The sequence below is a fragment of the Taeniopygia guttata genome, chromosome 9 (genome assembly GCF_048771995.1).
Source record: "Taeniopygia guttata chromosome 9, bTaeGut7.mat, whole genome shotgun sequence".
NCBI lineage: Eukaryota > Metazoa > Chordata > Aves > Passeriformes > Estrildidae > Taeniopygia > Taeniopygia guttata.
The window spans coordinates 17,584,822-17,607,881 of NC_133034.1; the positions used below are offsets into that span (position 1 = coordinate 17,584,822).

At 57.7% G+C, this 23,060-nt stretch overlaps 3 protein-coding genes across 7 annotated transcripts; 2 read left to right on the top strand and 1 right to left on the bottom strand.

Moving 5' to 3' along the window:
• The first annotated feature begins 728 nt into the window (after positions 1–728).
• ABCF3 (ATP binding cassette subfamily F member 3) lies at positions 729–11,402 on the top strand. Of its 3 annotated transcripts, XM_041718048.2 has the most exons (21): positions 729–880; positions 1,044–1,191; positions 1,267–1,346; positions 1,644–1,699; positions 3,411–3,508; positions 3,624–3,746; positions 4,019–4,285; positions 4,487–4,567; positions 5,115–5,174; positions 5,505–5,561; positions 5,765–5,787; positions 6,327–6,382; positions 6,517–6,717; positions 6,873–6,949; positions 7,191–7,235; positions 7,563–7,695; positions 8,261–8,349; positions 8,543–8,634; positions 9,146–9,278; positions 9,624–9,711; positions 10,497–11,402. In XM_041718048.2, exons 1-21 carry the CDS (start codon positions 808–810, stop codon positions 10,653–10,655), a joined length of 2,139 nt encoding a protein of 712 aa, XP_041573982.1. In that variant the 5' UTR covers positions 729–807; the 3' UTR covers positions 10,656–11,402. The 3 variants fall into 3 exon arrangements, with proteins under 3 accessions (XP_041573982.1, XP_041573983.1, XP_041573984.1); XM_041718049.2 differs by lacking the exon at positions 5,115–5,174; XM_041718050.2 differs by lacking the exons at positions 9,146–9,278; positions 9,624–9,711; positions 10,497–11,402 and adding an exon at positions 9,078–9,109.
• Positions 11,403–13,284: 1,882 nt separating this feature from the next.
• On the top strand, positions 13,285–17,171 carry LOC121470407 (PHD finger protein 13). The gene is made up of 5 exons (XM_041718052.2): positions 13,285–13,783; positions 15,312–15,404; positions 15,719–16,328; positions 16,644–16,682; positions 16,803–17,171. The coding sequence occupies exons 1-5, from the start codon at positions 13,355–13,357 to the stop codon at positions 17,027–17,029; spliced, it is 1,398 nt and encodes a 465-aa protein (XP_041573986.2). The 5' UTR covers positions 13,285–13,354; the 3' UTR covers positions 17,030–17,171.
• A 738-nt stretch (positions 17,172–17,909) lies between these two features.
• LOC121470408 (uncharacterized) lies at positions 17,910–20,788 on the bottom strand. 3 transcript variants are annotated; one of them, XM_072933317.1, is made up of 2 exons: positions 20,742–20,788; positions 17,910–19,766 (listed from the first exon to the last, which is right to left on the bottom strand). In XM_072933317.1, the coding sequence occupies exon 2, from the start codon at positions 19,740–19,742 to the stop codon at positions 18,618–18,620; it is 1,125 nt and encodes a 374-aa protein (XP_072789418.1). In that variant the 5' UTR covers positions 19,743–19,766; positions 20,742–20,788; the 3' UTR covers positions 17,910–18,617. The 3 variants fall into 3 exon arrangements, with proteins under 3 accessions (XP_072789418.1, XP_041573987.2, XP_041573988.2); XM_041718053.2 differs by having other exon boundaries at positions 20,546–20,780; XM_041718054.2 differs by lacking the exon at positions 20,742–20,788 and adding an exon at positions 20,175–20,269.
• Positions 20,789–23,060: the final 2,272 nt, after the last annotated feature.

Genomic DNA, 23,060 nt, shown 5'->3' on the forward strand with positions numbered 1-23,060 from the left:
GCCTGCGCTGCTGTTTGGGACTGGTGCTGCGAGAGCCTGGGCTGTGCCCTGGGCCTGTGCCACGATGTTTTGGGGCTTGCTTGTGCTGCTTCCCCAGCCCTGGGCTGCTTGGGGGCTAGTGGGTGAAAAGGACCAAGTGATGCTTTTGTTTGCAGCTGGGATGAACTGAACTCAGTGGAGTGTATCCCAGCCCCCCATAAGTCAGGCTGCTGTGCTGCAGCCAGGCTTAAGAGAATCTTGGTCATCTTTCCTTGTGCTCACCTGAAAAAAACTTGAAAGCTGATTTCTCCTTTTACCTTGGCTTTTGGTGGTGGGTGCCAAGGTGGGTGCTGTGTGGGGTAGCTGAGGGAGTCAGTAACTGCTGAGCAGCTGGACCTGGCCCTTGGCTCAGCCCTCTGCCTTCCGTCTGTGAGCAGATGACGGTGTCCAAGTGCACAATCCCCATCGGTGGGTTAAAAAATTTAAACCCAAACCCCAACCTGCAGTGTCTTGATTGTGGTTTAAAAGCAGAAACTGCTTTTAAAAGAGGGAAGAAAAAAATTCCAAGTCGTCCCAGAACCTCTTTCCCTGGGCGACAGGACGAGCGGGGGCCGAGCGGGTTTTGGGCCCGTCCGACCGCTCCCGGTACCGCTGTGCCGGCACGTGGCACCGGCAGCCCCGCTCCCGTAGTGCGCAGGCGCAGTCGGGCCCGGACTACATCTCCCGGCGGTCCCCGCGCCATGGCGGCCGCCCGCCTCCTTCCCGGCAGCCCCGCCGTCCCTTCCGGCTTGGAGCGGCGGCGGCTCGGCGGGGCGGGCCCGCCCCGCCATGGCTTCCTGCGCCGACATCCTCCGCTCCGAGTTCCCCGACTTGGACGGCGAGCTCTTCGCTTACGTGACGGGTGAGCGGCTCCCGCCTGCCCGCCGTGGCTCGGCCTCCCGCGGCGCCGCATGTCGCGACACCTCCCCGCTGTGGCGACAGGCGGCCGGGAGGGGTGGGGCGGGGGACCGGGACGGTGCCACCTGTCGCGACAGCGGCGGGGCTGCAGCGCCGTGTGCCCGCAGGGATCCTGCACGGCAGCGGGGCGGACTTCGAGTCGGTGGACGAGCTGGAGGAGGCGGTGGGCGAGCTGCTGCGGGAGGTGTCGCAGGACACCAAGGACGACGGCGCCATCAGGGAGATCTGCCAGCGGCTCTTCAACACCCTGCAGCTGTAAGGGACCCGGCGGCCCCCGCCCCTGCCCACCCCACCGCGCACCTCACCTCCTCCTCCTCCTCCTCTCCCTAGGGACGAGGGCCAAGCCCAGCGCTGCAGCCAGGTGCTGCTGGATGCCCCCATCCAGCTTTCCCAGATCACTGATGGATACGGTGAGTGACGCCCTGGGCTCACGTCCTGCCAGCAGCGTGCTGGAGCTGGGAAGGGCTCGGGGCACTGGGTGTGCTCGCCTGACCTTGGAGAGGGGAGCCTCAGGTGCTCCCTCGCAGGCACACATCTGGTTCCCGTGCTGCTGCTGAGTGCGGGCAGCAGTGCCCACAGGTGGAGGTGGAGAGATGCCCTTTGGTCCCCTCATCCTGTCAGGAGAGGGATCAGTCATTAAGGCAGGGCTTTGCAGAGCCTCCCTGCCACACGTGCTCAACAACCCCAACCTCACCGTCTCCTTGCAGGGGACACCAGCGCGGATCTGCTGCCGGGGCTGCTGCTGAAGAGAGGCCAGACCTCGGTGAGTGAGGGCTGTGCCCTTCCTTGTGGGAGCAGCTGACACGTGGGGCTGCAGGTGCCCTGCCCTGCTCCAGTCCAGGTTGCCCTTGGAGAGCAGCCAAGGCAGGCAGCATCCTGGTTAGGAGTATAGCTGCAGGGGGTACTGCTCCTCCTTGTCGAGCTCTCTATAATTTGGGAAACGCTTGGCCTTGGTCTGGTGAAGAGGCTCCAGATGAGTTAGCAGCTTATTAATGTGACAAAATCTATTTTGCTGTAATTTCTTAGTGAAATCTGACTTTTGTGAGGACCTTTGGCTCCTACAGCCAGGCCTTTGATTGAGAAAATAGGATGTCCCTGAATGACATCTTGAATATTCAGTGAGGGGAAAGCCCTGGGTAATGGCAGTAGAGGGGGGTGTTACAGGTGGGAAGGTAGCAAAGAGTTATTGCAGGGATGCTTTAAGCTCTAGAGCCAGCTGTAGATTGTTGTGGTTTGGGGAATAAGATCAAGAGCAGAGAAGTTTGGAAGTAGTTCCACTCCATGACCTGAGGAAATCAGGATGTCTGTATTGATGGAATTTGTAGCTGCTCAGGAACAGCCTTGGCTTGCTGTCTGTGTTGGATGTGCCAAAATCTGAGCATGGGTGAGGTGCAGGTGTACATCCACAAAGCAAGGATGGCAGGAGCTGTGCAGTGTGGGCAGTGTCATTGCCAGGCTGGTCCCTCACAGAGCTCCCTTTCCATGGGTTAATGTGCTGAGGATGAGAATCCTTCACTTGGAGGCTGAGACCTAACATGGTTCCCACATGTCTGAAAGCGAGTCTTAAGCAAAAACTGGCGGCTCTGGCTGGTTTTGGCACCAGAGTTGTTGTAGCTGGATTCACTTTCCAGCTCTCGTGTCTGCAATTCTAAAAAGGATCTTCAGAAAAATTGGAGATGATTCAGGGAAGGCCTTGGGAGGCCTGTCAAGCTTTGGAGGACGTGCCTTACTAGGAGATTCAGAAAGCTGGGCATAGTTTACAGAGTGACTCTGTCAGTAGGTGCAGAGTCACAGCTCTAGTAACAAGATACTCCTCAGTCTGGCATGCAGGTCTCTAACGTGTTCCATTGCCTGCAGAGTTGCCTAGAAATACCTAGGAGTGTTCTTGGTCAGCCACAAATATTCGACTCTGTGCAGGAATAAGCTGGAGTGGGCTGAAAGCCTGGCCAAGACCAGAAGCCAGGTTAAAACACTTGGCGCCTTCTTGCCTTCAGGGTTAATTAAATGCTTTTTGTCTCTGATCCGCTGCTCAAGAAGACTTTGTTCCAAACTGGCTAACATTTAACGTGTTCATGTTAACACCCCCTCACCATGAGGGAAACACCTCATGGTGCACTTCAAGGGTGGGTGCAGGGCATACCAGAAGAAGCACTGGGATGGCAGGTTGCTGCTGTTGAAACGACTTGGCTGATCCAGGTCCTTGGAACTACAGAAACTGACTGTACGATTACCTCTGCCTTGCTGAGGCAAAACTTGTGTATGAGCTGTTGATTTAGGACTTCATTGCTGAGGTAGCTTCCTGGCCTGATTAGCCTCCTCAAAATATGCTTGAATCTGTCCCAGTTTTCTTGTCCTTTCTCCCTCCCTTTCTACTAGGCTTGAGAGGTTGATTGATCTTTTTTCTCCCAGAGCCAGGCTTTTGGGCGTTTTGCTGAAGATGCTCTCTCTTCTTCAAACTCTGTTCTGTGTCTCAGATGGTGAATGCCAAGAAACTGGAGAAGGCGGAAGCCAGGCTGAAAGCCAAGCAGGACAAGAGGCTGGAGCGGGATTCCCTGAAGTCATCTGGCCCTGTGTGAGTATGCAGGGCACTTTGAACGCTCCCATCCCGCTCTGCTGAGCCTGGCTGGGATCTGGCTGTACCAGAGCTTTCCTGCTGAGCCCCCTCTCTGTGTTCTGCCTGTCCACAGCGTCCTTGAGGAGGCGTCTGCCAGCCAAGCCTCCAGCAAGAAGGAGACTCGCATGGAGTCGTCAGGCAAGAACAAGTCGTATGATGTGCGCATCGAGAACTTCGATGTGTCCTTCGGTGAGCGGTGAGTGCAGTGGGGACGTGGGACAGACCCTGGCTGGGATTTTGGACCATGGGGGATTGAGACTGGATTGGAGAGCAGTTGAGAAATTACTGAGGGTGTGGCAAAGATCAGGAAGCAAGGTGGGCGCTGACCCTGTTGGCTTTGGACAGAAGAAGCCTGTGATTTTTGCTTGGCTACAGCACAGCCTGAAATACACCAGGGGCAGGTGGCTGTCAGTCATCCCCTCTTCATGGGACAATCTGACCAGGGACCTGGCTGTTCCCTTGCTTCAGTGTCCTGCTGACGGGAGCAGACCTGAACCTGGCTTTCGGGCGGCGCTACGGGCTGGTGGGCAGGAACGGGCTGGGGAAGACCACGCTGCTGAAGATGATCGCCAGCCAGAGCCTGCGCATCCCCTCACACATCAGCATCCTGCACGTGGAGCAGGAGGTGGCAGGGGATGAGACACCAGCGCTGCAGAGTGTGCTGGAGTGTGACACCACCCGTGAGAGCCTGCTGCGGGAGGAGAGGGACCTGACAGCCAAGATCAGTTCTGGCAGGTGAGGTGATCCCCTGGGTTTCCAGCCCTTCTGTGGTCTCTTGGCCACAAGGTCTTGTTCTGAGGTTTGTCCCTTCCAAAGACAGGCTCTGGCAGGGGCAGGCTGTATCTTGCCCACCTTAGTCCTACCTGGGGAGATCAGTCTCCCCCAGCACTCAAACCCTGGCTTGGCGAGTCCCACACACTCCTTTTTCTGCCCTAGGGGAGAAGGGACAGAAGGTGCCAGACTATCAGAGATCTATGCTAAGCTGGAGGAGATTGAGGCAGACAAGGCCCCAGCAAGGTGAGGCAGCCCTGTGAGCACTGCTGTGTTGGCATGGCTAGGGCTGAGCAGTGGTTTGGGGTATGGAAGGGTCATGCTGTGGCCCTGGGATCCAGCCTGTGGGGATGGGGTTTTCCCTGTTTTTCTTCTTGTTTCTTCTCTGTCACAGCTCTGCTGCTTTAGGAATAGTTGAGCTTTCTGCTGAAGCTGGAGGTACTTTTTTTGCCCCAAATGGCTTGTATTGTTGCTGCTGCTGCTGTCTGACCTCCCTAGGTTCCTGGTGTCTGGGGAACGTTTTTGGGATGGTAATGGTGGTGTGACTCTCTTCCTGGCCAAAGAGATGAAAACTCTTTGCAAATCCCCTGGGACTTCATGTGGATGCTGTGCCCTGCTGGGCTGCATTTCCTAGCCAAGTGCTTCTCTTGGGTGTGCAGGGAAGTTTTCCTGCACCAGAATGGTTTTAAAATACGTAGCAGAGTCCCCTCGGTGGTTGTGGGTCTGAGACCTCGGACTGTGCCCTGCCATTGGATGCTGTAGCTGGATTCCAGTTCTCTCCCCTTTTCCCCAGGGCGTCCGTCATTCTTGCTGGGCTGGGCTTTAATACAAAGATGCAACAACAGACAACCAAGTAAGTTTCCAAACTTTGGGCACTGAGATAGTGATGAGGCTGGGAACTTGTTCCAGTTGAGCCCCCAGGCACTGCTGTGGCTGTAAGGAAGAACAGGGGTTTATTCTTGCTCATCCAATGTGGTCTCCTGCCCTGGGGGTGCCTGTGGTCTCCTGCCACCTTCCTGCTGGACCGCAGATCTTGTGCTGTGCCTGAAATCTCTGCAGGGACAAGTTGCCTCTGGGTAACAGCAGAGCCAAAAGAGCCATGGGGGAGCAGGGATCCTGCAGGCAGGCAAACACAGTGGTTCTGTGTTGAACAATAACCCCTCTCTGCATCTTCTCTCCTCAGAGAGTTTTCTGGAGGCTGGAGAATGAGGCTGGCCTTAGCCAGAGCCCTTTTTGCCAGGTTGGTGTCCCGGCCTTCATGCTCTGGGGTCAGGCCTCCTTGTCTGTGCTGCGAGGTGCAGGGGTGCTGCCTGAGGGCCCTCCCAACCCAGGCTCTTGAGGTGGGGGGTGTTGGAGGCACTGCAGCTCTGTGTGTCTGATGAGACACTCTGCACTGACCCTGTGCTCCTTCTGCTTCTCATACCAATGTCTTATTTTCCCCAGGCCAGATCTCCTTCTGCTGGATGGTAAGTTGATACTGTGAGTCCCCTTCTGACACTGCTGTGCCTGCCTGTGCCCTTCCTAGGGTTGGGAACATGCCATGGCCTTTATCTGCCTGCTCAAAATAGCCCTGTCTGATGGGCTGGCCTGGCAGCACGGTTGGCAGCAGTGGCAGGGGAGATCTGCCTGGGCAGCAGCTCTCACTGTGCTCGGCAGAGCCTTCCCTGTGCTCCAGCCAGGTGGTCTGCATGTCATGCTGCCCCAGGTTTTGTCAGTCCCTGGAATGCCAGTCTGTGCTGGGGGAAGTCTCTTCACTGAAGAGCATGCCCAGGTTGGGTAGGGAATCTGGGTGAGATGCTGCTGTGAGGAGCATCCCTGCCTGAACCTCAACCCCCGTGCACACACCGCATTACACCCTACACATGAGTCCCCTGAGCTGGGCAGAGAAGGTCTCCACGGAGGCTCTTTCCTCCCCAGTGCAGATTACTAGCCTTTCCTATGGGAAAAAAACCAATCCAGCCATCCCCATCCCTCCTGACCTCAGTGCCTTTTCCCCTTCCCTCAGAGCCAACGAACATGCTGGATGTGAGGGCAATTTTGTGGCTGGAGAGCTACCTACAGGTAGGGGGGTGGAAGAAGACCTTGATACAAAGAAAGGGTGAGGGAGGGAGATGTCCTCACCTCCCTGGTGGTGGGACCAACCCCTGTGCTCTGGCTCCATGGTGCTCAGGCCCCCCTCTTGCTGTCTCCTCCAGACCTGGCAGTCGACCATCCTCGTGGTGTCCCACGACAGGAACTTCCTGAACGCGGTGGCCACGGACATCATCCACCTGCACTCACAGAGGCTGGACATGTACCGTGGGGACTTTGAGAACTTCATGAAGATCAAGGAGGAGCGGCTGAAGAACCAGCAGCGAGAGTATGAAGCCCAGCAGCAGTACCGTGAGCACATCCAGGTACTGGGAGAAGCCAGCGGAGCTGGGGCATTCTTCTCCCAGCCTTGTCCCTTTCTCTCTGCCTTAGTGGTTGTCTTGCTGTAGGTTTGGCAGTGGAGCAGGGTGGCTGGTGCTGAAGGGGACTTGGGGCTCTCTGATGCTTTTCTCTCTCTCAGGTTTTCATTGACCGCTTTCGCTACAACGCCAACCGGGCGTCCCAAGTCCAGAGCAAGCTCAAGCTGCTGGAGAAGCTGTGAGTGCCTGTCCTGCTCCTCTCTGGAGGTGGGAATGGGGCAGTGCTCACAGGAAGAAACAGAAGCTCCCAGGGTAACTGGCAGATACAGTTGTGATTTGGGCTTTTTGGTGCCTGTCTCTGGTCCAGAGGCTTTGGTTAGGATGAGATGTCACAGAGCTAAAGACTCTACCTGGGCTTCTGGTGTGGGAGCAGACCCACAGGGCAGAGCACCTTGGTTATATGTTTCCTCTTCCTTCAGGCCAGTGCTGAAACCTGTGGACAAGGAGTCTGAGGTGACCATCAGGTAAATGTCCCCTGAGCCATTGTTTGGAGGGCACCTGGCTCCATTTCTGACATGAACTTCTCCAGGGTGCTCTCCCAGTTGGGACAACCACCCCTGCTGTGGGCCAACTTTATTCTGACAGGGAGACCAGATAGGTCCCCTTATTCAGGCTGGGTTCCCTCTTGGGGCTAGGGCTGCAGGTCTTTGTTGCTTTCTCCTGACCATCCTTCCTTGAGGCCCTGTATGGCAGGGAGCCCTCCTTGTCACCCGGGGCTTACGGAGGTTGTTCTGGGTGGTTGGGAGTCTCTGAAGTTCCTGGCTCTCTCTCACCTCTTCCTGCCTTCTCAGGTTCCCTGATGGCTTTGAGAAGTTCTCCCCCCCAATCCTGCAGCTGGATGAAGTAGACTTTTATTATGAGCCAAGTCACTACATCTTTCATTCCCTCTCTGTCTCTGCTGACCTGGAGTCCCGCATCTGTGTGGTATGTGGGATTGCAGAATTATGGAGGCTGTGAGGGACCTTGGGAAGACCGTGCTTTGGTTATAGGCCAGCTTGCTCAGGTCCTTGTCCAGTTGAATTTTGGATGTTTCCAGGGAGGACTATTTCTTCCATTTCTCTGAGTCCCATCACAGCATTTGATGATCCTCATTTTGAGAAACACTGGGACATTTTTCCTAGTACCATTTAAAACTTGTGATTTTGTCCTTTCACTGGATTCCTCTGAGAAGAGACTGGATCCATATACAACTCCTGTTAGATGACAGCAGCATGTAGTGGGAGTCCTGCTACATTGGATGGGGCAGCAGACTCTGTGCTTGCAGATGAGGCTGGGACTGGGTAATCCTTAGGCTTGAGGGTTGGGGAGGGAACATCTGTCACTGCTGCCAGTGCTGCTTGTTAATGATAGAAATGCAGCTTCCTGGTACCTGTGCTCTGTCCTGCTCCCCCTCATCATCTGCAAGAGCTGAAATTCCCTGACCACTGCCCCCCGCTCCAAAGTGCCTTCATGGATTTCACATTCTCCAATGCTGCTGCTGCTTCTCTAGGTTGGGGAAAACGGAGCTGGCAAGTCAACCATGCTAAAGATCTTAATGGGGGAGCTGGCACCAGTCAGAGGGATCAGACATGCTCACAGGTACCTCGTTAGAAGGGCTGGGAGGAATTGTGCAGCTGGGGGGCTCCTGGGCTGTGCTTTGGAGCAGTGGCTGCTGTAGTGACCGGGATGGGTCCAGCACACCCACACATGAGCCCCCTTACGGCACTGCAGCTATGAAGGCTCTGGTTGTAGAGTCTGGTACCAGCTCCCAGTCGCTCTTCTCATTCTGCAGGAACCTAAAGATTGGTTATTTCAGCCAGCACCATGTGGATCAACTAGACTTGAATATCAGTGCTGTAGAGTTACTGGCAAGAAAGTTCCCAGGTGAGTTTTTTTGATGCCAGAGGTGTCTCTTGCTGTGCATGGAGGAACCCATTTGTCCATGCTCCTGGGCAGCAGGCTCTGTCCCATCAGTGCTTAAGGGTCACTGCCAACACTGGGATAACTCCCCTTGTCCAGCCAAGTTCAGGTCATCAGCCATGAGAAGCAGGGGTAGCTGGTAGCCTGCAGATCTCAGGCTGGTGCCAACTTTTGGGGCAGATGAGCACTGGATCCCCCTTTCCTAGTTGAAAAACCTCTGGTTCCTTTCTGGTTCCTTTCTCCATTACTTGACACAGTGACAAGGACTTGGGAGTAGCATCACTTGTTGTCAGTCACCAGCCCTGCAGCCCGTCCTGATTGTGTCAGTCAGAATTTCCCTGCAAACCCCCTGCATGGGAGGGAATTGCCTGGACGTGCTCCTGATCTCCCATTTGCTGGTCTGGCAGAGGCTGTCCAGCTGTGACCCTGTGTCACACCAGGTGTGCCATAGGTGTGTTGTGACATGATCCTGCAGGGAAGACGGAGGAGGAGTACCGGCATCAGCTGGGGAGCTACGGCATCTCCGGAGAGCTGGCCGTGCGTCCCGTGGCCAGCCTGTCCGGAGGGCAGAAGAGTCGGGTGGCCTTTGCCCAGATGACCATGCCCTGGTAATGTTCTCCCAAATGCTGTTAATTTTTGCATGGTTTCGTCCCTGGAGCTTGCTTCACCAGGAGGAAGGCAGGCATCCAGGGACCCTCTGCTACCCCAGAGAAGCCTTTGCCTTGGGGGTTTTTATGGAGAGGGAGGTTACCCTGGGGAGACTGTGTGGAAGGAGACAGGTGGTTTTCTCCCACTGCTTTGGGTTCACGGGGATAAGAGGTGTCCCTGGAACTGGGCAGTGCCAGTCCTGGGGCCAGCCACATGCCAATGGCTCTAAGCAGCTAAAGCAGCAGTCAGGGTGCAGACCCAGCCTGAGCCTGTCACTGCATCCTCAGAGCTATCTTCTCTTCCAGTCCAAACTTCTACATCCTGGATGAGCCAACAAATCACCTGGACATGGAGACCATTGAGGCGCTGGCAAAGGCACTGAATAAGTTCCGGGTAAGGAACATCTCTTGTTTTTCTAACACCTCCTGCAGCCTCCAAATCAAGTTACTTGGTATCTCAGCCACAGCTGGATGGTGAAATACCGGCAGTGACTTCAAGTCTAGGACAGAATTTGGGAAATTAGTACATATCTGCCTTAGCCATCCATCCTGGTGGTTTGTTTACATGATTGCTTTGTCTAGGAGTGGCTGAGAGAGGCAGTACCACCCCAGGAGCATCTTGTCCCATCCTCACCTACACTCTGACTTCTCTCATGCTGTGTTCAGCTCCCAGCCTTGCCTTGGGGCCACTCAGATCTTCCTTAGGCACGTTTTATGCCCGATTTCCAAAGACTCAGCCTCCAGATACCACTGTGATCAACCTGGATCTCACTGGTTGTTGCTTAGGTTGGGGCAGTTTTCCTGTGACAGAAAAACTTAGTTGAGGCTGCTCAGGGCCCTATGCAGACACCACTGGTACTGACTTTGTGTGGATTCTCCATCCTTGAAGCTGTTGGACACCTGGAGAGCGAGTAACAAACCTTGCACTTGCTTTCTGAGGGAAGAGATTAAATATGTTACTACTGCACATGGCTCCTCCATAGGTGATCTGTCTGTCCCCCTGGAAGGAGGAAAGGCTGGGATGAGCTCCCTGCCATTAAAATACTGTTAAGTTTTCCTTGGAGCTGATGGAAACCTGAAGTGCTGGCAACAGGCTAGACAGAGGCACAAGATCTTCATGCCACCAGTCCTGGGTTATGCTCCACTAAGTTCCCCATTTTCCCCCTTGTATATTGACAGGGTGGTGTAATCCTGGTGTCCCATGATGAACGCTTCATCCGCCTGGTGTGCCAGGAGCTGTGGGTGTGTGAGAACGCCACCGTCACACGCATCGAGGGTGGCTTTGACCAGTACAGAGACATCCTGAAGGAGCAGTTCCGGAAGGAGGGTTTCCTATAAGGGAGGTGGGAGCCGGACTGCGCCAGGGGCTGGAGGGCGAAGCTCAGCCACCTTGGCTTCCATCCCAACTGTGCCTGGCAGAGCGCCGAGGACGCTGCTGCCCACACGGACTGTCAGCCATGCCATCAAACTGCCACCTGAACTGCTCTCCCCTCCCGGGGCCGGGTGGAAGGACAGCGCGGGAGCAGGAGCCTGCTGTGCGTGGCCAGGGGCACGCCTGGGGCTCTGTCACTGGCCAGGGCTGTGCCTGGCACCGGGCACGCTGGAAGGCTGTGCCTGGAGCTGCTGCTGTGCCAAGAGGAGGGAAGGCAAAGCATCCTGACCCTTGGTTTAACTCCGTGCTCTGCAGGGCAGAAGAGCTGTTCTCCGTGTTTTTTTGCTTCACCCTCTGCCTTTTTCTTTCTTTGTTTTCCTGAGCACTAGTCTGGCTCCATCACATGCCACTGTCCTCCCTGCTGCCTTGGAGGGAAACGAGGCATTTGCTGCTAAAAGTGACCCCTGCCTCTTCCCCAGCCCCCCGATGCTGGGGCTTGCTTACGTCTGTAGTGCCAAGGGAGCCAGAGCCCGGTTCTCCTGGGCGTGCTCCCTGCTCCTTTCCTTGTGCTGCTGCCAGTACTGCCTCGCTGCCTGCCTTGCCTTTGAGCCGGCTCGGGGGTGGACTGCCCTGGGGTGGGCTGCCCAGCATCCCTCCCTGCCCACCCACACAGAGGTTGTGGTGTAAATAAACCCAGGACGCAGTGGGTGCAATGCTCTCCTTTCCTTGGGGGGCTGTGGGGCTTGATTTTGGAGGGGAGCAGGGGATTGTCCTGCTGTTGCCTCAAGCACAAGGCTGGTGAGGGGGAGACGCTTTCCAGATGATTCCCTCTGAGTTAAATGGGAGCTCTGTGGTGCAGGTGAGGCTGGGACCTCCTGGATGGAGCATGCCAGTGTCCTACTGGGCAGTAGGAGGCCACTGGCCACCTTTCAGAGCATGGAGCTGGTGTGAGGCTGGGTTGGATGTCAGCCCGGAGGGTACCGGATCCAGTTGTGGTTTGCGGGGGAAATGGGCCCAAGGTGGGCAGGAGAAAGGGGACAGAGCTTTAAATTGTATTGAGCAGGGAATGGGGTTGTATTTCTGGGTGTCAAAAGAGGAACCAGGAAACATCAACATCTTAGGAAGCAACAGGGTAATGCCCATAAATCATCTCAAAGGAATTATTAGGCAGGGCTCCACCCAAACGGCAAAAAGGCCCCGAGCTGGTGTGTTTCCACACGGAAACATGCAGCAGGGGTAACAAGCAAGAGGAGTTGGAAACCATGGGGCAATTAAAACTCTGTAACATAATTGCTGTCGAAAAAAGAGATGCGCCACATAACTGGAACACTGCAGTGGGGGGCTACCAGATTTCAGGAGGGAGGCTGGGAAGGAGGGGAGGCGGTGTTGTATTTTCCTGAGGAAGGGACAGATAGTGAAGAGCTGCCTCTGAGTAACAGCCATGAGCAGGCTGAGAGCCTGTGGGTAAAAATCAAGAACAGGACCAGCAAAAGACAGCATGTGCCTGATCAGGGGTCTGCTGATACAGCTGCCTTGCTTCAGGTATGTTGGCAAACTCCATATGTCTTTGAGTCCAAGTTGTTAATGAAGATTTGAAGAGCATTGGCCTTAAAATTGAGCTCTGCAGAGCCCCACTAGTGATGGGTCACCAGTTTGATGTCATCCCATTCACTATAACCTGACCCACGAGCCTATGCTCACCCATTGCAGGAAATATTTATCCATCTGTGTGTTGGACATTCTGTCCAGAAGAATCCTGGAAGAGGCAGTATTGAAAGCTTTACTGTACTCCAGATTTCTGTATCAAGGCTTCTCTTGTCCTTAAAGAAAGTTTAGTTTCTCAAGCAGAACTTTCCCCTCATGAACTTGTGCTGGCTGTGACAGATGCCTGTGTTGTCCTTCAGGTATTGTTCCATAACTCTCAGAATAATCTTCTCCATAATTTTACCAGGCACTGAAATGTGACTGACAGGCCTATAGTGACCAGAATCATGCCTCTAGCCCTTTCAGGGAAGATGTTTGCCAGTTTCCAATCAAATGGGATCTCTTCAGATTCCCGTGGCACTTCAAAAATCATTTGAGAGAGGTCTCATGATGACAGCTCTTTTGAGTACTCTTGTATGAATTTTGTAAGGGCCCATACAGCATCCCTATAAAAGTATTCAGCTGGAACGGCAGATCCTGCACAAGTCTGGGATTGACTGCGAGTTAATCATTCTCACAGCCATGGTCCTCCAGCTCAGGGACCCCTAGAGCCCATCACTGGTGTTGAAAGTTGAAGTGAGGAAGACATTAAACATCTTTGCCTTGTCTATGTACCCGCTTGTGGGGTGCCCATCCTCATCTAGTAACGAGAAAATGTGAATTCTGGGATGACTTTTACTGTTGACATATTTTAAAGAGAGGGAGTGACTTTTTACACGGGCGGATAGGGATGAGAGAAGGGGGGGGGGGGGGGGGATGGCTTTAAAGTGAAAGAGGAGACAACTTTGGATATTAGGATGAAATTCTTCCCTGGGAGTGTGTAGAGGCAGTGGCCCAGGTTGGCCGGAGCTGTCCCGGGCCGTGTCGCACGGAGCAGCCCGGTGGGGTGGGGTGGGTTCCGCCCGGCCCCGGCGCGCGGGGACCGTTCGAGCGCGGTGTTCCCCCCGAGCCCCAACATTCCATGAGCCGCGGCCCCGCGCGGCGCTGGGCGGTGCCGCGGCGTTGCCGTTGGCGGCGGCGGCGGGTCCGGGCGAGTCCAGCCCGGCTGCGCTCCCGCATTCGGTACCGGGAGGGGCGGACACTCACCGGCACCCCCCCGCACCGGGACGGCCGGCGCGAGGCCCCGCCCCCGCCTTCCCCGCCACCAGGTGGTCCCGCCCCTGCGGCCGGGGCGGCGCTCGAGCCTCGCTCCCACCGGCGGCGGGCACCGCACCGCACCGGGACTGCTACCGGCACCGGGACTGCTACCGGCACCGCCACCGCTACCGGCACCGCCACCGGCACCGGCATGAGCGCCGGCGGGCAGCCGGCGGAGCCCTGCCCCCGCGGCGGGCCGTGCTCGGCGGGGAGCAGCCCCGTGCCCAGCCCCGCGTCCCCGGCGCCCGAGGAGGTGAGCGGGGCGGTGGGGAGCGGATCGTGGCGGGGGGCGGCTGCGTGCTGCGCTCCGGGGGTGCGGGGCTGCCCTCGGGAGCGGGGGGATCGGCTGTGTGTGCGCGGATGGGGGTGGGCTCGTGTGGCTGTGTGTGTGTGGGGGGGTGCCCCCTGTGTGTGTGCGGGGGGGAGTCCCTTCTGTGTGTGTGTGTGTGTGCCGGGGGGGTCCCCTCTGTGTGCGTGTGAAAGGGGGAGGGGGTCCCCCGTGTGTCTGTGTGTCCGGGCGGCTCCTCTCCCTGTGGCTGTGTGTGTGTACGGGGGGGTTCACTCTGTGCGTGTGTGTGCAGGGAGGGGGGTGCCCTCTGTGTGGCTGTGTGTACGGGGGGGGTCCTTCGGTGTGGCTGTAGGGGGGGGTCCCCTCTGTGTGGCCATGTGTGTGCGGGGGGGCCGTGGGTCCTTCCGTGTGTGTCTGTGTGTGCTGGGGGGCTCGTGTGCCGCGGAGGGCCTCGTGGGGAGCGCTGCGAGCGGGGGGTGGCGGTGCTGGAGGGGGAAGCTCGGTGCGGAGGGCCGGGGGGGCTCGGTGTGTGTGAGTGTCTGTATGCGCGCGGGGGGGCGGCTCCGTGTGTGCCCGCGGGGGCTGTGCGTGGGAGAGGAGCCCTCGGGGGGCGGCTGTGGGACCGGGCGGGGGATGCTGCCCGGGGGGGGCGGTGGCGGCACTCGGGGACCCCGTGAGGGCGCCCGGGGTGGTGGGGTGGGCTGGGGGCTGCGGGGGTGCCGGGGTGCGCGTGTGCGTGAAGGGGAGCGGGGGTGCCGCGCACCGGCCCGGGGGCAGCGGGGGTCCCGTGCCGGCGCGGTTGCCGCGGGCGCGGGGGTGTCGGTTTGGGGGGCGGGATCCCCCCGGGCCGGTCGGCCGGGGCAGGACCGGCAGCGCGGCGCCATCTTGGGAGCCATCAGGTGCCCGGCGCGGGGACGGGCGGCGCGGGGGGCCGGCCCCGACACCCCTCCCGTCCCCGGCCGCCGCCGCGGGGGAGCGCCCCGGCCCGGCCCCGGCTCCCCTCGCTCGGCCGCGGGGTGCGGGGCCGCCCCGCTGGGGCGCCGGTGCAGCCGGCGGAGCCCGGCCCTCCCACCGCTCCCCCCGCGGGACCGAGCCCCGAGCGCGCCGGGCGCTGCCCCGGGAGCGTTCCCCGTCCCGGAGTGCCCGCCCGTGGGCGGACAGGCCGGCACCGGGCCCCCGAGCCGCCGGTTCGGGCTCCGGCAGCGGCTGCCCGGCTCCGGGTGTCCCGGCATGTCGTCACGGTGTCGTCGCGTGTGTCCGGCCCTCCCCGCCCAGCCCCGCCGCCACCCGCCCGGGACTGGGTTTAAAGGGAAGGGCTGCATTTGTCTGGGCAGATGATGCGGAGTTACGGGAAGGATGGGTGTTTGGGTGACCTTGATATTCTGTGCTTGTTAAACTGCCGGGTGGTCCAGGGCTGCCGCCGGAGCCGGCTGTGATATCGGCTTGGCTGGGGTATCCCAGGAGTTTAATCCACTCGTGGTGTTTGTTGCAGCCGCTTCAGAAACGGCGGAGAACTGTGGAGGATTTCAACCAGTTCTGCACCTTCGTTCTGGCCTATGCAGGCTACATCCCGTACCCTGAAGAGGTAAGTGGACTTGCACAGTCTTCCTCTACAAAGACACGGGTTCTCCTGGTCTCCCTGCCATGTGCAGACTCAGCTCCTAATCTTTGAGAATTTGAGATTGGTTTGGCTTGGAAGGGACCTTAGAGATTATTTAGTGTCAACTCCCCTACCACGGGCAGGGGTACCACCCACTAACTAGATCAGGTTGTTCAGGGCCCATCCAGTCTGGCCTTGAAATTTGGGTAGACACTGCTGGAGAGTCGTTCTCTCCTTACCCCAAATACTTGAGCTCTGGTCTCCCTTGCTAATCCTTCATCTTCTCCTCTTGCCACTAGTATGTTCCCTGGACCCATGGAGGCAGCATGAGCCCCCAGAACAGCACGGGGAGCACTCAGGACAGCGATAGCTCAACCTCATCTCACTCCTCTGATGGCCACATCCCCATGGACAATAGGAAGAGCAGGAATGCTGTGGCCAGGGGGGCTGTGGGCAGTGGCCTGCTAATGAGCAGCCCTGCCTTTTCCACTGCCTTCTACAACATCCGGCCCCAGCAAATCAAACGGAAGAAACCACCAGCAAAGAAACGCATTTTGGAGCAGGAGGTGAAGAAGAGGGTGCCGCTGAGTGCTTGGAAAGACTTTGGGGCGGAGCAGGATGGGGTGAAGCAGCTGGCTGCACTGGCAGGACAGCTGTCCCCTGTGAAAGAGGAGCTACTGGAGCCTTCCCTCAACCCACCTGGGGACCCCCAGCCCAATTCCCTCCTGGAGGAGCCAATGATGGAGAAGGACTTGATGTACAGAGCACAGGGAACTGAGAAGCCAGCAGATGATCCTCAGCTTAAGGAGCACGACCCCTTCTCTGCAGAGAGGAAAAGCCCTAGTCCCTGTAATACCTTGGACCAAAGCACAGGGGAAGATACAAGCAGAGAGACCTCCCAGCTCAGTGGTAAGTGTGTGGGAACTGCAGAGGGCCCTGTTGTGCTGGAGCCAGTGCCAAACATTGTCCCTCCCTCAGCTGGAGCCAGCCTTGCTGGCCACAGGGAGGGCCTGTCCATAGCCCAGGCTCCTCCCAACAAGAGGAATACTTTTGGGACTTGGGGGACTGAAGAGCAGAGGGCAGGAAGCTGACCAACCCTTTGGTAGCTCTGTTCTGCAGAGCAAGTGGTGCAGACCTGAAACAGGTCTGAAGTGGGGTGTAGGGCTGCCTTACTCGTCTGGTTTTGATGTTTTTTTTTTCTTTTTCCCCCTTTTGCAACTTTAGCAGTCGAATTCGCAGAAGTTCCCAACACCAAAGCAGAAGGTGAGTGGGGGGCTGTCCCACTGAACACCAGTAGACCTGGCTGGTCTGGCCACAAGCAGACCTGCAGCTGGTAAGGTGGTGGTGTCTGAGCGCTCTCTCTCTCTCTCTCTCCCTGAGCAGATGACGATGCCTGGGATCTGATCACTTGCTTCTGCATGAAGCCCTTCGCAGGGAGGCCCATGATCGAATGTAACGAATGCGCTACCTGGATCCACCTCTCTTGTGCCAAGATCCGCAAATCCAACGTGCCTGACATTTTCATCTGCCAGCGGTGCCGGGACGCCAAGCAGGAGATTCGCCGCTCCAACCGAGCTCGGACAGTGCCCCGCAAGCGCCTCGTTGACTGATGCTCCTGCGGAGCAGGAAGGCCAGGAGTCCCTTTTTAACCTGAAGACTTAGACAATCAATGCACTGGCAGGGGAGGGGCTGGGACACAAGGCTGGACTGTCCCCTCACACCTCTGGCCCTTGAAAGCTGCCCTGCAACACGTGTTCTCCCCGAGGATCATATTGGCCATAGAGCTCGGTTATCCCAGAAGTGTGCAGGGGATAGGAGGGTGGTCCAGATGCTCATCCCTGTGGGTAGTGTGTTAGTGTTTGTGATCTCCTGGGGCCCCACATGCACTAACTGTTGGATCCCACCTCCTCCTCACAGCCCCTCCAAAGAGCCCTGCCCATGTGCCTTCTGCACTTTCCCTGGGGGATGCAGGCCCCGCTCCTGTCCTGGTGACACTCAGCTCAGCCCCTACCTGCCAGTCCCCATGACTATAATTCTTAACTGGGTTCTTTCCTACTTGCACATCTGGTTACTGTGGGACCACAGCTGGGGGCAGGGTGTGGGACAGCCCCCTGTCACACAGCAGCCCCCAGGCTTGTCCCTGTGCCTCTCTCCTCCTGTGGAAAGCCTGGGCCCCAAAAGTGCTTTATGTTTTTATAGTTAATTTGTATTATAGTTACTTTGTATTATAGTTTATTTGTATTATAGCGAATTCTGGTCCTTGCCCTGTGGAGTGTGACTGGAGTCTTATGTATATAATAAATACTTTTGCCATAACAGTGGTGGCTTTGGCAAAGGTCAGTGACCTTGATTCTCATGTCCTCTGAGGACCCAAGTGCTCCCCTGCTTCCCTTCTGCTGTGGCTGGGAGGGGACCTGGTGTAGGGACACCTCTCAGCCCTGCTACTCCCCCAGGTAAATCCCAAGTCGCAAAAACAACAGGAGACAAGCAGACCAGTGCATTATATTTAATTCAGCAATGACCACCTCCTCACACTGCTGCAGTTTACAGGGATGCTCCATGGGTAGGTCCTCAGGAGGTGCATGGCCTGGGGGACAACCTCTTCAGTGGGAATCATGTTCCAGAGCCTGCTGCCATCTGACGGGGAATGTCACGGGTTATTCCGCAGAATCAACAGGTCCGATGGCTCAGGGAGGAAGGGTGTCCATGTGCCTTTGCTCTGATGCTTAAGGCACATCACTGGCTCAAAAAAAGAGTTTTGCTCTTGGGCTCCTTGTCTCTGTCTCCACTCTGGAGTGCAGTTAGAAATTAGTCCCGACAGCAACTGAGGTGCCAAAGGTTCCAGTTTTCTTCACAAAATAAGCCTCTAATTCCAACACAGAGATGTCATTGGTTTCATTTGCAGATCCAGATGTGTGCCAGCTTCCATCAGGCATGCTGTTAGGACAGGTGGGCGATGCAGTGAGGGTGACAGGACAAGAAGGCTCTGGGGTCTGAGTGCTGACCTGTCTGGGGCAGTAAGAAGGCACTTTTTTTGGGCACCCTTAGAAAGCAGGGTCCTGCTGGTACAACTTTTCAGCTCCAAGGCTGTGAACGGTTCAGGAACAGCAACTAACCTAGGTCTAACTTCTATGCTAGGGAACAAAGTTGGAGTTATGCAGCCAAACAAGTATCCAGTCGAGGCAGGCAGGCAGTGGTCTATTCCTCTTTGGCCCAGACAGAGCTGCCTGCCTGCTGCTCCAGGTGGGGAATCACTGCCTCTGTGTAAAACTTCTCCAGCTTGGGCACAGTCTTCCTCCAGAACTCCCTGTCAAACTCCACGGGAACCACAGCAGTCTCCTTGTTGGTGTGCACCACGAAGTCGGCCCGCTGCAAGCCAGTGGTTCCCAGTTGGCACTGGACCTGGGTAAAGTAGGGATGATTCTTCTTCAGGGCATAGGAATCCCCATCCACCTCCAGGCAGAAGTCCTTGTCCTTGCAGGCCTCACGCACCGTCCTGTTCCTGTGCTTGTAGGGACACTTCACCTCCAGCAGCCCCAGGTCCTTCCCTGTGGCTGGATCCTTGATGATCCCATCTGGGCTGGCAGCAAGCCAGTTCTTCTCTGGGTGAATGAAGAGGCCACAGTCCTCCACGTGCACTGGTTTGCCTCCCTTCTGTAACTTCTGCTTGTAGGCCTCCACAGCCACCTTCTCATTGCGGATCCCCCAGGACATGGCTGGGGTCTGCACCTTGGAGCCAGAACTCACCACCTCCCTTAGGTAGGACTTGGGCACCTCATCTGTCTTGCTGTTGGCAAACCTGCTGTTGGCAATTTTGGGGGCCACGGAGGCAGTGATGCGGTTCTCCCGCCACTCGTACCACTTGGGGTTCTCCCGCTGGCCCCGGGTCTCCTTCTCCACCTTCAGGATATCCTTGCTCTTTACAGGAGGCAGGAACTGGTCGCAGGCCTTGCTCAGGTCAGCCCCAGGCTGCTTCTTCTGTGGGTACAGGTCAGTTCTGGCAGGACCAGCGGCTCCCTTGGCATCAGGTGCCTTCTGGCTTGTAGAACTCCTGCTGGGTGCTCTGCTCTTGTCCCCAGCATCTCCTCGGGCTCCGCGGGATGCTGTGGATCTCGGCTGGGCAGAGTCTGCCTTTGTCCCCCGTGCCTGCGTGGGGGTGGTAGCCTTGGCAGCCGAAGTGCTTCGGGACTGGCTCCCTGCAGCTGTGGCCTTAGCCCGGGCGGCTGAAGTGGAAGGCGGGGGCGCAGCGGGAGCAGTTTTGGAGGCGGTTGTGGCTGGCCGGGGGGATGATGTGCCAGCAGACTCCTTCCTGGGTCTCCCCATTGCTACAAGTCAGAGGATCTTACACTGTGGACATGGAATGAAGTTTAATTCAGACCTTCACAACACTTATTTCCCTTTTCTTGCCCCTCCCTGCGCCTGCTCCAGGGCACACCGTGTCCCTGCCAGAACTGCTACTTCCACACCTTCCCTCGGCTCACGTGGCACCGTGGGATGGCAGCTGGCCCGGATGGGGTGCTTGTTCTCACCCCCCTTCCCCGCATCCCAGCCCGGGCCGCCCCGAGGACAGGGCGGGGGCACAGCGGCCCCCGGGAGCCGCCTCCGCCGGGAAGCGGAGACCGGGCGCGTATCCCCCGGGCCCGTCCGCTCGGCCGGCGGCGGTGCCGGGCAGGGGTGGGGCGGGAACCCGCAGGAGCACCGGGGGGATCCGGGACCGAGGCGCGGAGCTGCCCCGCACGGCGCCGCCGCTCTCACCGCTCCGCCGCCGCCGCCGCTCCGGAAGCGCGTCCCGCCCGCACCACGTGCGCGGGGGCGGCGGCGGCTGCGGGAGGGAAGGAGGGAGGGAAGGAGGGAGGGAAGGAGGGAGGGATGGAAGGAGGTGCGGGGCCGGGCACAGCCGCCGGCCAAGCCCCCGGTCCCCGCTAGAGGGAAGCAGCCGCCCGGCCGTTCGTGCCGCGGGTCCCGCCCGGGCATGCCCGCTCCTCTCCGGCCCGACATCCCTCTGCCTTCCCCCGCATCACGCCACCCCCCAACATTTTACACCGGGCTGCTGACAAACCCCGCGTAGCCCGCCCGTGGGCAGAGGGCTGAGCCTCTCAAGCTCCGCTGTGAAGGGACAGGCTGACCTGACGGGACCGCGATGGCACAAGCTGGTCCGAACCTCCGCGTCCCACCGCGAGCAGGCGTTCGGGAGAAGGGCGAGGAGCCGGAGCGGCGGTACCACCGGAGCGGCCGCCGTGCTCCGCCGCCGTGTGAGCGATGGCACAGCCCCACCTCCGAGCCCCGCCGAGGGCTCGGCCCCCCTGCAGGAAGTTCACTCACTGGCACGGGAGTTTCGGGTTCCTCAAATCCGGGCAGTTTCGCTTTCTCCGGGACGGCTGTTGGGACATCCCCCACGGGCCCGCCCCACGCCTGGGAGCCCCTGTTGTTTTCGCCCGCCGAAAGCAAATCCAGCGGCCACCAGAGTGTGGCCTGGGTCTGTGTCAGTGGCAGCCCCTCCATCTACCTCCAGCATCCCGGGAAGATTTCAGTTAGGCAGGCTAAGTGCTGGCAGCATTCCGAGTCCCTCTCCCCAAGGATCCCAGGTGTCTCCACCAGCCATCTCTATCTCTGTTGATGTGTTGTTTCATTCCCTCCCTCCAGGCCCTCTGTAACTCCCCACAGCTGGGCAGATCAATATTATGCAGGTTAAGCCTAAGTGTGCCTGATTTTGACCAGAAACACCACTGGCACCTTCCTCCTCCATGGCTATCCATCCTCAGGATTTGGTTTAGTTCTTCTTTATTATGGAGCAGCTAACAGGATGCCCGTGCCCCTCTCCCTGCAGGCAAGCCTGTGCAGTCTTCAGCGGGGTCTGAGGAGCTGCAGCTGCACTGAGCACAGTTCCTGCCAGCCTGGGGTTTGGGTTATTTCCCAAAATAACTCAGCTCACACTAAATTCACAGGGCTTGTCAGCTGCTCAGGACCTGAGAGCATCTGTAAAATCTCTGTGGTTTGTGCCCCCTCCAACAAGCCCTATCAATGGGTGATAATTCAGCTCCAGGAAGAGGTGATTTGGGGATAAATACCCAGATCCTGATTGGTCCCTTGGGTTGTGCTGCAGCTGCTGGTGAGGTGTTACTGAGGCTGAGGATGCTGAATGGAGTCATGGGTTGAGCTGGGCCTCTATTTGCAGATTTTAACACGTTTTATCTCAGCACTCTGCTGAAGAGCAATGCCAAGCTCTCCAGGTCTATTTGTGTCAGTGATGAACTGCTGCAGGGAAGCTGTGACAGTGCAGAGCAGGGACACAAACACCAGATTGGGATGGAGCCCTTCTGTGTCTCCTGCTGAAGTTGCCAGCACGCTGGGGAGACTCAGCTGTGTCCCCAGTGCTGCACGGGCGTTGTTCCTCACCCGCTGTCACACCGGGGCCACGTCTGACGCTGTGGGCTGGCCAAGCTCCATCACCCGCCTGGTGGCACTGAACCAGTGCTCGCATTTGGATGCTTTTCTTTGCCTCAGCTTGGCCTAGAAATGATATCTCAGAGAAAAATCAAAGCTTGTGGTTTTTGTTTTTTTTTTTTTTCTGGGGCTGGAGTGGCTCTGGCCCTTGCTGTGATGAAGGGAGCAGGAGTCCCATGCACGTCGCAGGCTGTGTGGATGTGTTGTGGTGTGTGCAGGGCCTCCAGCAGCTCCCAGAGCTGGTGGCTGTCAGGGGATAACACATGGATTAGCATCCTTCTCCTGTGGTCGTAAAGGAGAGGGAAGGGGAGCAGCTGCACACTTCAGCTCTCCTCTCTGCACCGGGAGGGGAAGTGATATGCCATGGAGCATTTCACATGGGGGAGGGAATGGCTCAGAGTGCTCTAGCAAAGGCCCTAGGGATGCACAGAGTGCCTCTTGGCCAGATAATTGTTGACTAAAGCTCAGGGTGAGGGGTCAGGAAGGAGGAGTGTGTCTCACACTATCATGTGCAGCCAAGGGCATCTTGCACCGAGGTTTCCCTCTGTTGCTCCTGCTGTCACCTGTGAAACCCGTGTCAGGGAGCTGAAGCTGCAGTGGCGTATGGGTCAGCTCAGAGGTGAGATCTAAAAATACCTGCTGAGGACTGGGGACTGCTCCCCTTGTGGTGCTGCTGGATTTTTCTGCCCCAGTTTGTGCCTGGACTGGCTCCAGGTTCGGTGTGGCTGTGGCGGTGGGTTCTGCGGTGCAGGGCTGGGGGGGACTCCTCTCTGTGTGCTCTATTTAAAGAGCTGCAGCAGCACACTCCTATCTATAGCACAGGGAGCTGCCTGGGAAAGGCAGGGCAGGGATTAGCCCAAATCTGATGGATTTCTCTGGTCCTGCTTGGGAACGTGGGGCTGTCAGTGGCTGAGGGATTCCCAGTGCGCCCCGGGCTGAGAGAGCTCCCTGCCAGCAGACATGTCCTGACTTTGCTGGGATTTCCTGACTGTCTGCACCTTCCCCAGGGGGGCCTGTTGTCACACTTGTCTCCCAAAAGCTGTGCTGTCCCTGAATCCCCCCTCTTTTCTGCTCCTCAGGGCTGTGATTTCACTGCAGCACATGGAGGCTGATGAGGAAAGCCCCATGGTACCCCAGGGCATCTGGGTTTGGGGTGGATATTGAGCATCTACCTGCTCCCAGTCATTTTGTTATGGT